Here is a 13,839-nt window from a genome sequence, read left to right as displayed (position 1 = left end):
CACTCATCCACCTGCACCTGCACCCACACCGAACCAGAGCACTAAAATACAAGGAAACTTTTATTTTCAATTTTCGTCAAGAAATTTGCTGTGGTTTTTTATGCTTTTGGTTTTCTTTTTTTTTCCTTCCACTTTATTTAATTCTAGCTGCTCAGGGGCTGGAGCCGCTGGGTTCCTGGTATTAAAAAGATGCCAACAGAGGTAGCTGTGTCTCACCCAGGGGCCCGGCCCACTGTGAATAACCCCCAAAAAGGAGAAAAGAAAACACAAAATAAACCAACAAAATAAAACCAAAAGGAGGAAGAAATTCAGATCATTTTCTTCAAGCCTGGCGGGAACCCACAACAGTTTGTGTGTAACAGACGTTACAGTGGGGAGAAGCCAGGGCCCAGAAGGCCAGCCTGCCAGCTCCCTGCAGATGGCGCCGGCGCTACTGCTGTATGTCTCTCCAGCAGGAAGGGCACGACTGCCCCTCACTCCCTTCCCTCCCCCAGTGTGCTGGGAGCTGTTCCTCTACAACTTGGAAGATGGGGCAGAAGGAAGGCGAGGGTCTCTCGGGCCCCCAGGGGAGAAGCTGGGCAAGGGAAAGTGAGGATGGTCTCTGCTCAGCGGTGGAGGTGGTATCATCAATCTGGATCTTCACTGCTGCTGGGCTACCTATAGGAAGAGAGAGCCAAGGGAGTCAGAATTCCAGACCACAGGAACCCACCTGATGCTAAGGGAACTCACTGGTAAGCCAGCCCCACCTACCCTGTATGTACCGCTAGGGACACATAGCAAAGTTACAAGTTCCAGAATGGCTCTGTTGGAACAGCTGGCCTGAGGAAAATGGTCCTATTACCTGCTGTGGAGGTGGTTCAGGTGCTCGATTTGCCAGGCGACTGAGAATATTACGCTCTGACATCTGTAGCCTCACAGCAACTGGGGGAATTCGGGCAATAGTAGCTGGGAGTCGAGTCACATCGGCTTTCATGTCACTCAGCAGTTCTTCTAGCTGTTTCAAAACTGCATGGGGGAAGAAAAGAGGCAGTGAGCCATAGTGGTCAAGACGGAGCTCTATCTTACCATTAAGTGGGCCAGTTTCCCACCCCCCCACCCCCCCCATGACCAAGTGACTGATGTGCTGGAGTATTGTCTTTTTGTCACTGAGTCACCTGACCTGGCTCCACCACACTCAAATTCCTATTCCTCATATTCCAGTTCCAACTGTCCACGGGTCTGTGTTTTTTAAAGTCATCTCTCCCTTTATCCCATTGTCTCTATTTTCTCCACTTCTTGAATAGCTGTTCCTATTGTTTACTTTTCTCAGTATCTTTCCTCTGCACCTTTGGAGCTGTCTCTCTCTTCCTTTAGAACAGCCTTCTTTTCCTCATTTCACCCTCCACCTCCTCACAATGTCTTAACTTTAATTAGAAACAGAATGTTGAAAGCGGTCTAGAATTTGAGATCTTTAATCACCTGAGTCACCTCTAAACTATCCCAGATGACGCTACATTATTCTGCTTTGCTTTCCACCTCCAAGGACTTGAATATATTCAAGAGTTAAGAGGCAAAGAACTACTGTCCTTGACTGCCCCTAAGATGTTAGCTTCCTGAGAAGGAAGGCAGGGATCCCCCAGATACCCTAAGCTCCCAGACAAAGGGGTTCTGAAACAGGCTCGGACCTGAGAAGTACATGGGTGGTAGGAAGGGGCAGAGGAGGCAGGGGAGCCACTGGCTACCTTTGTGCAGGACCGCATTTGCCGGCTTGTTTCCTGCCATCGACTCCTTAGACAAGTGCTGATGACTCTCCGCCAAACATTCCACCTCAGCAAAGCGGGTGTTCAGGGCCATGGAAGGGTGAGAGGGGTCCTCTGACATGTTCAGGTAAGCTGCCCGACGCAGCTGTTCCTCAATCACCAGGGCTTGTTCTAAGAGCTGGACAAGAGAGAAAGAGACAGCAGTTGGACTGACACTCACTTTGCTCATTTCTGATGGGCCTCTCAGAACCTGTAAAGAACCTTACGGATGGCTCCCCCACACCTGGCCAGTTCAACATTACACTGCCTTTTTTAACCCACTTTGGAGGCCCGTGTTTTTAAAGCTCGTTACCCTTTATTCAGTCTTATACACAATTGATACTCAATTTAGGAAATACAGAATGTGTAAAGAATTAAAATCACAATTCCACCTCCGAGAGATACTGTTAACATTTTGAGGTTTTACGTTACATATGTTTTTTGCAAAATTAAGATTCTATGTACGTTATTTATATTGTTTTCAAAGTTACATAGTAAGACTCTTCCTTTGTTATTAGCTGCTCTTTATAAAAAATGACTTTTTTTCCCCCATTCTTCTTCAAATTGTTTTTCCCCATTTAGGTTATTACAGAATACAGATGACTTTTAATGGTTGCCTGGCAGTCCATCCTATGGATATATACCTACCCTAGCACTAAAGTTGTTTTACTCTTTAAAATTATTTCTGTTGTTTCTTTTCTTTCATCTCCATATCTCACTCCCATTCCTTTCCTTCAATAGGCAACCCTTTTAATATACCTACTGTGTGTCTTTTTTGAGTTTTCTTGAAGACAGTATAGTTTCATGTGCACGTTTCTCATTTACAGAATGTTTTTCTGTACATTATAAGATGCTTTTTTCCTTTCCCACTTCAACTTCATAGCTTTTTTAAAGGTCCATTTATGTTATAGAACGTGTATTCTGTTGCTTCCAACTGTTGCTTAATGCTCCATGATGTGAATCTGCATTTTACCTGCCACACTCCCAATGTCGAACACCTAGGTTGCCTCCAGGCCCCACCACCAGAAATCATAATGCAGTGAACACTTGCATTTGTCGCCTGATGGAGCTGTAGAAAAGGTCCTTTGAAATACGTTCCAAGTGACAGAATGTTGATTCATGACTTACGTGACTTACTTTACTCAAGTATCCACTGGTTCTTAAAAAGAATGAATCCATTAGGGGTCAAGAAAAAAGACAGTATGAGAATAATGGACTGCTGTCTCTTCCACAAGACCTGGCTCCATCAAGGCCTACTAACTTACCCCCAAACAGACCAAGCACCTACTTTCAACCTATATACCCTATCTCCTTCACCAACCCCCCTCCCTCCCGCCCCAAACTATGGGCTTCTCCAGGATCAGCACTCTCCCAAGAGCTCTCTCCCATCCTGGCATCAGCCAGCACCTCTACACAAGTGAATTGGTGCTTTTCAGACCTGTATCTCAAGCACTGATTGTTCTGATCCCACTCATGCATGGTTGATCACTTTGATCCCACTTGTTTAATGGTGGTGGGGATACTGGGAGGTTATTTTCTTGTGGAAAACACCAAATGACTTGCCTAAAATTGAACTTACTCTTTTCTACAAACTGCTCCCTCTCCTCAATTACCTGATCTACCAATGATACTTTAACTTTCTCAGTGACTCAGACTCAAAACTTCAGTTATTTTTGGAGTCTCACTCCTTTGTATCTCAAATCCAATAAAGTAACTCAGGGGTGAGCAAACTATGGCCTGTGGGCCAAATCTGGGCCACTGCTGCTTTTGGCTGGCCCAAGAGCAAGGATGGGTTTTTAATTTTTAAATGGTTGAAAGTCAAAAAATAGTTTATATAAAAAAAATAGTTTATAACACTTCATATAAATTATATAAAGTTTTAGTGTCAGTAAATATAGTTTTACTGGAACACATTCATTCTTACTTGTTTATCACCTATGGCTGCTTGCACACTATGACAGAGTTGAGTGTCACAAATCCTGAAATACTGTGGCCCCTAATAGAAAGTCTCCTGATCCCTACAGTAAGTCAATAAGTCCTATAAATTCCTTGATGTTTCATTCCCTTTTTTTTTTTTAATATTTACTTATTTATTTATTTGGCTGAGCTGCATCTTAGCTGCAGCATGCAGGATCTTTAGTTACAGCATGTGGGTCCTTAGTTGCAGCGTGTGGGACCTAGTTCCCTGACCAGGGATCGAACCCGGGGCCCCCTGCATTGGGGGCTCAGAGTCTTAACCACTGAGCCACCAGGGAAGTCCCTTGTTCCCCATATCTAATCCATTTTCCACAACCAGCATCACAGCTGAGCCCTTACTACCTCATGACTATGTGACAGTTCTGTACACAAACCCTCAATGGCTGCCCATGAACTATAAGGTTAAGTCCAAACTCTCTTATCTGGTGCCAAAAATCTACCTGCCAACCTCCAGCCTTATACCTTTCTCTCCAACGTACCTCCCACCATCACCAACACAAGTGTCTCCTACACCCACCTGGAGTATTTGCTGTTTCCAAACACCCTCAGCTCTACAGCTTCTGTCTTTGCCTAACCTAATCCTTTTGATCAAAGGGCCTTCTGTTTCTATCCAGCAATCTCTATTACATTCACCAAAACTTCATTCCAATGGCATCTTCTCCCTGAAGCATTTGTGAGCTCTCTCTGCCCACTCCCCACATGCCCTCTGGAGAACTTTCTTATGGATTCAGCAGTCTCTTTTACAACACAAAGAGTGACATTCATTTGACCACACATCTGCCTCTAGGTTAAACTGGAAGCTCCCTGAGAACAGGCACCAGGCCTGTCCCCGAGCCATCCATTACTTGGCACATGATGTCTGAAGGTTTACTGTAGTGCGCCTTTCTTACTCCCCCAGTTCTACTCCGCATAAGAGCCACGTGGCTCATCTTCATGGTATCCCATTTTGATGGTCTGCACACAAGTCTAACCCTTAATATGCATTTGCTGAATTCCTGAGGAAACTCCCCTTCAGTCCTGGGCGTATCAGCCCTAGTGGTTCTGAAAATGGAGCTCTACACCTGTGTATCTACCCCACCCCTCATCGCAGAAAAAAGTACCACCAGCACACTGACAGCCCTGCCTCCTCAGAGATCCAATTCAATCCCACCTCTGTATCTCTCCTGAACACTCCAACCTATAGTGTCCCCCCAGCACACCCACTGCACTGCTCTGTGTCATTCATCAGGCACAGTCATCGTCAACCCTTAAACAACTGGTTAATTTTCAAGTCTGTATGTCTTGAGCTCTAATATTTAAGATACTTGGGAGCAAAGCCTTTCACAGAATACAGAGTTAAGTACACAGGAGAACACAATAATCAGCATGGCCGAATGAACAGACTTCCTCCTTTGCAGTCCCTTCTGTACTTTAAAGGCCGTCACATCAATGCTGTATTCCTCCCCATCCTGCTCACCTTGAACCTTCGGGCTAGAAACTTGTTCTTGATCTCTAAGAAATTGCCACGGTTCATTTCACCCTTGAAAGGCTCATTGAGGATAGCATAGCGTGGGTCATTCTGGATGTCCTGCCACCGGGCATAGCCATGGCTATTGAAAAATTAACTGCTCAGGAAAAATGAAACAAGGAGAGTAAGAACTTCAAACTATGGGACCCTCAGACACCTTCACAAGAACATGGGCCCAGACTCAGGCAAAGGATACTTTATGATGCCAGCCAGCAGCCAGTAGTCATGCCGTCGGTGCCAGATCTCATAAGTCTTCTTGGTGACTGTGGCTGCCCGCTCCTCATTCTGCCAAAGGGAGTGCAACTCTGAAGGAGCATTTAGGGAAGGTTGGGGAGAAAAAGAAAGGCAGACATCTGTGAGAATTCAAAAAGCTGTTTATTCTTGATCCCCAACTTAACATGCCTCTGGCTTTCTAAAATGGACCCCAGAGGAATGTGCAGTCAGCCCGGCATTCCCTCTAGGAGAGGTAAAGTCTCTGTACCCTGGTTTCTGACAAGAACCCTGATTTCACCTCGAATTCTTCTAACCCCAGCGGCCCCTCTTTTTCATACCAGTAAAACCACCATCTGCGATGTTGAACATGAAACGCTGTTTAATATTTTTCTTCTGCTTCTCATCATTCAGGTCCTTGGGGGTCTCTCCATTCTGAAGCATAACCTCTTTTTTCTCTTCTTCTTCTTTCTTCTCCTCTACAGGACATGCAGAAGAAAAATGTCAGCTCCAGACAGAAACTAGCACCATGGCCCTTACCCATACATATGCACCATATGCTACAAGCTACCCATCTACTCCACCCTTTCTCCACATAAGTGTTTCTTAAACCCAGGAAAAGGTGCCACTGGCCCACTGACAGCCGCATGTGGGGAGAGATGGAGTCTTCCGCTTGGGATAAAATGATTCTATGGCTATGGATGGGGAGCCTGGGGGTGGCGGGGTGTCCAGAAGATAAGGTCCTTCCTTTCAGCTTTAGAATCCTTTTAAAAGCAGTCCGCTTTTCCAAACACCCACCTTTGTCCTCCACCACAATGGGAGTCAGATCAACTGCTGACTTCTCCTCCACCTTCTCCACCTCAGCAATACCTGGGGGAACAGATGGCACTGAGAGCATATCTAAGGAAGTGTGTTCTCCTCTGTTCTACACTATATCCTAAACCTAAATCTTGATGATTAAAGTCATTAAAGATGTCTTGAGGGAGAAAAAGACCACAGTTTAAAATCAAGGGTACACGGGTCTTCCCTGGTAGCACAGTGGTTAAGAATCTGCCTGCCAATGCAGGGCATATGGGTTCAAGCCCTGGTCCAGGAAGACCCCACATGCCGTGGAGCAACTAAGCCCGTGCACCATAACTACTGAGCCCATGCTCTGTAACTTGAAGCCCATGTGCCACAACAAGAGAATTCACCTCAATAAGAAGCCTGAGCACTGCAGTGAAGAGTAGCCCCCGTGCTCTGCAACTACAGAAAGCCCACGTGCAGCAATGAAGACCCAATGCAGCCAATAAATAGACTACATAAATAAATTTAAAAAAAAAATAAAATTAAAAAAATCAAGGGTACAGGGACTTCCCTGGTGGTCCAGTGGTTAAGAATCCGCCTTCCAATGCAGGGGACGTGGTTCAATCCCTGTCAGGGAACTAAGATCCCACATGCCATGGGGCAACTAAGCCCACGTGTCACAACTACTGAGCCCTCATGCTCTGGGGCCCATATGCCACAACTAGAGAGAAGCCCGCACACTGCAGTGAAGATCCCACGTGCCACGACTAAGACCCAATGCAGCCAAATAAATTAAATAAATAAATAATAAAAAAGTCAAGAGTACAAGATTCTTCAGTGTGTCACTTCCTCTGGACTTCCCTCCGGACTTCCCTCCAGCCAGGCTGCAAGTCCAAGTATAACTGTGGTTCACAGGGATCTGCAGTGTGTGAAAATGTGCATACCTTTGGGATCTGTCTCCATAGGTTCCTCTGTTCTCTCCTTTACCTCTGCCTTTTCTACCTTCTCCTCTCCCTCGGAAGGCTCAACAAGGACCTTCTCATCCTCTGAAACAGGGGCAGGGGGCTGTGTACACTGCAAAGGAAAGAGACAGAAATTGAAGCAGACAGGCCAGCATCCAAGAGGAAGAACGGGCTTATCCATCTGCCTTTGGTGTGGCAACCAGTCACCCCCATCTCTTACCTCAACAGTGGCCTCAGGCGCTGCAGGTTTCACCTCCTTTTCTCCTTCTGCACTCTCTTCTTCCTTGAGGCTATTTTCCTCTATTTTTATCCCATCCTCTGCAGACCAATAATAGACATTAATTAGGAAGAAGGTCCCAGATCAGAGAGAAGGTCACGCCTCCTCAGTTTGTCTCATCTTAAACTGTCCTCTCGTGCCTTTAAGAGCCAGCCCTATTCTTAGGACGACTCTCCTAAACTGAGAGGGAGATTGCTGTGTGTCCTGCCAGCCTCCCCTGTTAGAACTGAGTACAGGGGAGCAGAAAAGCATAGGCCAGGACAAGAAGAAGAGGACAGAAAATGACAGTCCAAGCAGACTTACCAGCAGGAGGGGCAGGTGCCGGAGTATTGGGTTGTGTGTCCCCTGGAGTGGAGGGTGTAGGGGTTTTTGGGGAAGGTGACCCTGGCTGGGACATTTTCTTGTTTTCCTCTACTTCCGCAAGTTCGGGCATACTCCAGCGCCCATTAACATGTTCAAACTCCTGAACCTGCAGCAATGGGACAAGACGCTGAAGACCCAAATTCCATCTAGGCTCCTTTCCTGCTGGCCCCACAGTTTCCCCTAGAAACCCTGAATGATGGAGGGAGGTTCTGAACTCACCTTCTTACGAATCAAGGACATGACACCAATCCTAGTAAGGACATGCTGGCGAGACAGGCCTTCGCGGGGCACACCATCAGCAAAGGTCTCAGCCCCATCTGCTCCCGGCTCACATAAATGCCGCATAAAAAGAGAGACGTAAGCCCTGCAGTAAAGAAGTAGGGAATGGGTTAAACAGCAATCATGCCAATTCCTAGATCAGATTCTCTCCCCCCGGCAGTCAGGCATCACCCCAGACAACAAGTATGGCTCCATCTGAGGTAAAGCCCACCATCGCACTGAAAGCTGGTCTCCAGACCCACACCGTGCCCCATGTCCTCTTCCAGGGACGCTAGGAACACAAGGAACCCTATTACTAACAGTTTCACTTGCCAACATCAGCAGAGGAAACAGCCAGTTTCCCTGTACAGCCTGCACTAGTACTATAGAATGACCAGAGACTAAAAGTGCTTGCTCCATATCAGCCATTCCAGCTCTCAACTTACTTGAACTCTTTCTCTGATTTGCCTCGCAGATCTCTCACAAGCCACTGGGTGGTAAAAGCATCCTGAGGTGGCATCCCGTATCGCATAATTGCATTAAGAAAGGCTTTTCGCTGGCGAGCATTAAAGCCAAGAACCTGGGGGGAGAAGGAACCTAGGTGAGAGAGAGCAGATCTTACTCCACCAAAGACCCGACAGCAGCACTCACCCAACAATCCGTAGAACAGAAAGGTACTTACTTCAATGTTCCCACCAACACGGGCCAACAGAGGAGGTAATGGCTTATCTTTATCGTTCCGCAGGCCCTTACGACTGGGCCTGCGGGGAGCTGCAAGAAGAAAAGGATGCGTGAGCAACACTGCTAGGGGTGCTGGATGAAGCAGTATTTAAAAATACAGCAGAAAGGCACAGCCCTCACCTTCTGAACGTTCATCAAAGTCTTCATCACCTTCCTCTGAGGCCACTGAATAATCGGACTGGTTGTCGGACTGGTCGTCCTGCCAATCTGGAGGGAGAGAGGGCAGATGAGCGGGGCCCACTGCTCTAGTGGAACGGCCCATGGGTGGGGGGCGGGGCCGGCCACACACACCTCGGTCCTCCTGGGAGCCATCATTGTAGTTGACCTGTTTACGGATTCTTTTTCCTTTGCCCAGATTTCGGGCCAGATCTTCTTGCTGCTGCTCATAATGGTGCCGCAGCAATTTCTCCCAGTAGTCAGGATCCACACTTTCTTCCTGTTTTATGATTTCCCGTTCTACCTCTTCTTCCTCCTGGGACAGAGGGAGGGCCAGGACTCAGGGGTGCTGAAGTCAGCACCACCAGCTACCCCTGGTCCTCACAGTTCCCATTCTGCTAGCTCCTTTTCATTACTGGACTCTGAAATGCTTGGACCGAAGAACTTAAAAGAAATTTAGTTGATAGGACATGGTTCCTCGTAATTATGTACAGATTAGCAGTCAAGGTAACTGAAAAAAATATAGGATGGAGCTGTTATCACAAGAGAAGAATGAAGAACCATTATGCTTTCTTTTAACCCCTTTTATTGACACATATACAGTTCGGAGCCCGTAAAATGCAGAAAAGAGAGGTTAGAGGCTTAGCAAGGTAGAATAGATAAGCTTCTGAAATACTAGAAAAAAGATTTTCCCAAGAGATAAAACAGAAGGGCCATAAGCCCTTTCTGTTCCTCATAAACTTCATAAAAGTTTACCAACTATGAAAAAAAATTATATATATCCTTTTATATCCCAATAATATTTATGCTCCTTTGACAGTCTTACTTTTTTTTCAGAGAGTTCAGGACCACTAATTCCAAATCCCTTACATTAGAATTAAGCTGCTGCTAACAGCATAATACTAGAAACAAAACTAAATATCCATCATATGGAACTTGAATAAATTTTAGGGGGTGAAATGGGTGAAGAGTCAAAAGGTATAAACTTCCAGTTATAAAATAAATAAGTCATGGTAATTTTAAGTATAGCATCGTAACTACAGTTAACACTGTATTGTTTATTTGTAAGTTGCTAAAAGAGCAGCTCTTAAAAGTTCTCATCACAAGAAAAAAATGTGTAACTATGTAGGGTGACAGATATTAACTCAACTTATTGGGGTGACCATTTCACAATATATACAAATATCAAATCATTATGTTGTACACTTGAAACTAATATAACAGTATATGTCAACTATATCTCAACTTTTTTGAAGTAAATAAATTATGGTACTTCCAAATGACATACCATGCAGCAAAAAAGGGGGTCAAGAGAAGCTCTTTATGTACTGATTTGGACGAAATCTTCCAAGATTTATTAGGTAGACAAAAATAAGGTACAGAACGTCCTGTATGAGAAACTACTTTCCTTATGTAGCAACATGGATACAAGTAGAGATTATCATACTAAATGCAGTCAGTCAGAGAAAGACAAATATCATATGATATCACTTATATGTGGAATCTAAAATATGATACAAATGAACCTATCTATGAAACAGGAACAAAATCACAGACATAGAGAACAAACTGGTGGTTGCCGAGGGGGAGGGGGTTGGGGGAGGGATGGAGGTGCAGGTTGGGGTTAGCAGATGTAAGCTTTTATATATAGAATAGATAATCAAGGCCTACTGTATAGCACAGGGAACTGTGTGATAAATCATAATGGAAAAGAGTGTATGTAAAATAAGAGAATGTATATATATGTATAACTGAATCACTTTGCTGTACAGCAGAAATTAACACAACATTGTAAATCAACTACAATTAAAAACAAAGAAAGAAAGAGAGAGAGAGGGAAAGAAAGGAAGAGAAGAAAGAAAGAAAGGAAAGAAAGGAAGGAAAGAAAGAAGGAAGGAAGGAAGAAGGAAGAAGGAAGGAAGGAAGGAAGGAAGGAAGGAAGGGAGAAAGGAAGAAAGGAAGAAAGGAAGAGAGAGAGAGACAGACAGACAGACAGACAGACAGAAAGAAAGAAACTACTTTCCTTAAATTGAAAAGGAAAAAAGGCATTTGTGTGTACATATACATAATTGTGTATCCCCAGGGAGGCAGCTAGGTAGCCAAAGGATTGGAGTAGGAAAAAGATACTTCTGTAACTTCTGAATTTTGAACCAGGTGAATTACAGTTGACCGTTAAACAACACAGGTTTGAAATGCATAATAAGTCCACTTATACAAGGATATTTCTCAACGGTAAATACTATGGTACTACACAGTTCATGGTCAGTTGAATCTGCAGATGTGGAGGAACAACGGATATGGAGAGCTATACTATCTATTCAAAAAATAAAATGTAAGAACATTATAAAGTAAATAGCAGCCACAGCCACTAACGAGAGGGCTGTCTGTATACCTGTGCAGTCATCAGGAGAGGTTATCAATGGGAGAGAGAGTACCACCCCACCCTTGAAACCACTCAGCACGTTCTTCCCCAGTCAGTCACTCCCATATGCTGTCACCACCCTAACAGGAGGACAGTTTTGACTCACTACTACTGGTCTATGACCTGTCAGACTTTTCAGCCACAGTTACACACAACTGAAGTTAGTAGCCTCACTTTCAAGAACAAAGATAATATGTATCAGAAAAATACAACAAGAGGGATGGCTGTGGACTGGAAAGATGAGAAAAGATGGCAAGGACCATCAGAAACTGATGCCAATTCAAAGAACCCTGACCTGGGTGGCTAAAAGGGGACCCGAGAGAGAAAGCAATTTTTTTTTCCCCAATTTATACCCCATGATATCATTAGGGGGAAAAAATCATTACAGAGGCCAAACATTTATAACTGAGTATGTTTTGTTTTGTACTAAAAAAGACCAACAAAAGAAAAGAAAAAGGGAAAACAATTCTAATGTTTTAAAAAGCACAGGGAGACAGGCTCAGTATGTATCTTCTCTCTTACCTTTTCTCTGGAGAGACTTGAGATAGCAATCCAATATTTATTTAGAGCTAATAAAATACATAAGAGAAAATAAGATGAGATTCTGATAAAGAAGAGCTAATGTAAATATTTTGAGTGTGAAATGTGGCCAGAGAGCCACATCAAAGATGAGAATGTGATTTGCTCACGTTATAGAACTTCTTTTCAAAGGAAGAAGTATATCAATTCATCAATGTACTAATTTGCCGACAGATGTTCTCCTCTTGTCTCAAATACCATCGTGGTCTCAATTCCAATTTTTGGTCCAATCACCAAGCACAGCATTGCTTTGGACTCATACTCACCCCCATTTCTTCTTCTCGCACCACATACTGGGCCACTTTGAATGAGCTCAAATATTCATTCATGCCCTGCAATTCCGTATCTTCTGTCTCATCCTGGTTCCGGTCCAGCAGTCGTTCAATGGCCTTATCGTCATAGTGAATAACACTGCTGTCTTCTCCCTCTTTGTTGTCTCCTCCTATAAAGAATCAGGGGTCCATACCCCCAGTTAGCTTCAGCAGCTGCAGTGGAAAAAGCAAGTCCCAGAGGACCCTAGGTATCAAAGATACCCTTTAGAGAAGCCAAGCCCCACACCAAAACAAGCTCCTGACTAGCTCACCTCCATCTGTGGCTTCATCCTTGAAGAGCTCCTCAGTACCAAACTTGAGGATGTCATCAAGCTCCTGTTTGGACATGGATCCAGTCTTGGAGCCCAGCCCAGGCCGAACAACCAGATGCGTCAGCATCATCTTCTTTTTTGCCACCTGCGTGATGCGCTCTTCTACTGACGCACGGGTCACAAACCGATAGATCATCACCTTCTTATTTTGCCCAATACGGTGAGCTCTGCTAAAGGCCTGGAGTTGGGCACAAAATGAAGCCAAAAACTGAGGTAACCATATTTTCTTACTTCTACTCTTGCCCTGACTTCCACATAAGCTAAATACAGCATAAGGCAGGAGCTGCAGCTTGCCTTCACACAAAACTTCCTTTTGCACCCCTGCCCCCAGACACCACCCTCTACAATATTACCCAAAATAGGACCACAGCTAACCCAAACTCTCTGGATTACAATAAGGTAAAAGACATTTTTAAAGAATCTATTGTTTTCCCCTGAAACAACTAATTCCAGATGGTAGAGCCCTCACACAGAACACCGTGCATTTCCAATAAGTTACTTAGACCAAGGCTGCACCTCTGCTCACCTGGATGTCATTATGGGGGTTCCAGTCAGAGTCATAGATAATAACTGTGTCAGCAGTGGCCAGATTGATCCCAAGGCCCCCAGCTCGAGTGGAAAGCAAGAAGCAGAACTGCTGAGCACCCGGTGCTAAGAGAGGAACCAAAAACACCATTAGAGGTGTCTCTGGAATTCCAATTAATAAATGTATAAGGAATATCAGAAATACAAAACCTCATTAGAAGATGCACACTATTATACATAGAATGGGTAAACAATAAGGTCCCAATGTGTAGCACAGGGAACTATACTCAATATCCTGTGATAAACCATAAGGGAAAATATGAAAAAGAATGTATATTTTTTTAAAAAGTGTGTGTGTGTGTGTGTATGTATGTATAACGAAATCACTTTGCTGTACAGCAGAAATTAACACAACATTGTAAACCAACTATACTTGAACTAGAAAAAAAAAACTGCCTCATTAGGCAAACACAAAAGTAATAATAATAACTGTAAGTAATAATCCTAAGCAGGGTCCACCAATGGATACTGAAATCAGTGTGAAAGTTTAAGGAGAAACAGGATGTCACCATAGTCTCAAGTATCTCCCTCAAAATATCAATCACAATGAAAAAAAAGAGTAACTTTACAGGGGAAAATTCAGCAGACACCACCT

At 44.3% G+C, this 13,839-nt stretch overlaps 1 protein-coding gene and 1 non-coding gene across 6 annotated transcripts in view; both read right to left on the bottom strand.

The window, feature by feature from the left end:
• Window positions 1-47: 47 nt before the first annotated feature.
• CHD4 (chromodomain helicase DNA binding protein 4) overlaps window positions 48-13,839 on the bottom strand; it is a 29,788-nt gene continuing 15,996 nt past the window's right edge. For 3 of the 5 annotated variants that reach the window (XM_057700767.1, XM_057700765.1, XM_057700768.1), the window contains exons 23-40: window positions 13,186-13,310; window positions 12,600-12,837; window positions 12,283-12,458; window positions 9,151-9,331; window positions 8,980-9,066; window positions 8,801-8,889; window positions 8,565-8,698; window positions 8,080-8,224; window positions 7,801-7,966; window positions 7,441-7,538; window positions 7,203-7,332; window positions 6,271-6,342; window positions 5,814-5,951; window positions 5,459-5,567; window positions 5,212-5,344; window positions 1,722-1,917; window positions 842-1,005; window positions 48-657 (exon numbers count right to left, since the gene is read on the bottom strand). In XM_057700767.1, the coding sequence (XP_057556750.1) occupies window positions 640-657; window positions 842-1,005; window positions 1,722-1,917; window positions 5,212-5,344; window positions 5,459-5,567; window positions 5,814-5,951; window positions 6,271-6,342; window positions 7,203-7,332; window positions 7,441-7,538; window positions 7,801-7,966; window positions 8,080-8,224; window positions 8,565-8,698; window positions 8,801-8,889; window positions 8,980-9,066; window positions 9,151-9,331; window positions 12,283-12,458; window positions 12,600-12,837; window positions 13,186-13,310 (2,399 nt within the window). In that variant the 3' untranslated portion in view covers window positions 48-639. Of the gene's footprint in view, window positions 658-841; window positions 1,006-1,721; window positions 1,918-5,211; window positions 5,345-5,458; window positions 5,568-5,813; window positions 5,952-6,270; window positions 6,343-7,202; window positions 7,333-7,440; window positions 7,539-7,800; window positions 7,967-8,079; window positions 8,225-8,564; window positions 8,699-8,800; window positions 8,890-8,979; window positions 9,332-12,282; window positions 12,459-12,599; window positions 12,838-13,185; window positions 13,311-13,839 lie in introns of all 5 variants that reach the window. The other 2 variants (XM_057700766.1, XM_057700763.1) reach the window with 2 other exon arrangements.
• On the bottom strand, window positions 7,623-7,761 carry LOC130834228 (small Cajal body-specific RNA 11). Its single transcript, XR_009048614.1, has one exon. It is a non-coding gene; the product is annotated as a small Cajal body-specific RNA 11 (non-coding RNA).

The sequence above is a fragment of the Hippopotamus amphibius genome, chromosome 12, assembly GCF_030028045.1.
Source record: "Hippopotamus amphibius kiboko isolate mHipAmp2 chromosome 12, mHipAmp2.hap2, whole genome shotgun sequence".
NCBI lineage: Eukaryota > Metazoa > Chordata > Mammalia > Artiodactyla > Hippopotamidae > Hippopotamus > Hippopotamus amphibius.
The sequence above is the reverse complement of the archived record's forward strand: the minus strand, read 5'-3'. Positions and strand labels throughout refer to the sequence as shown.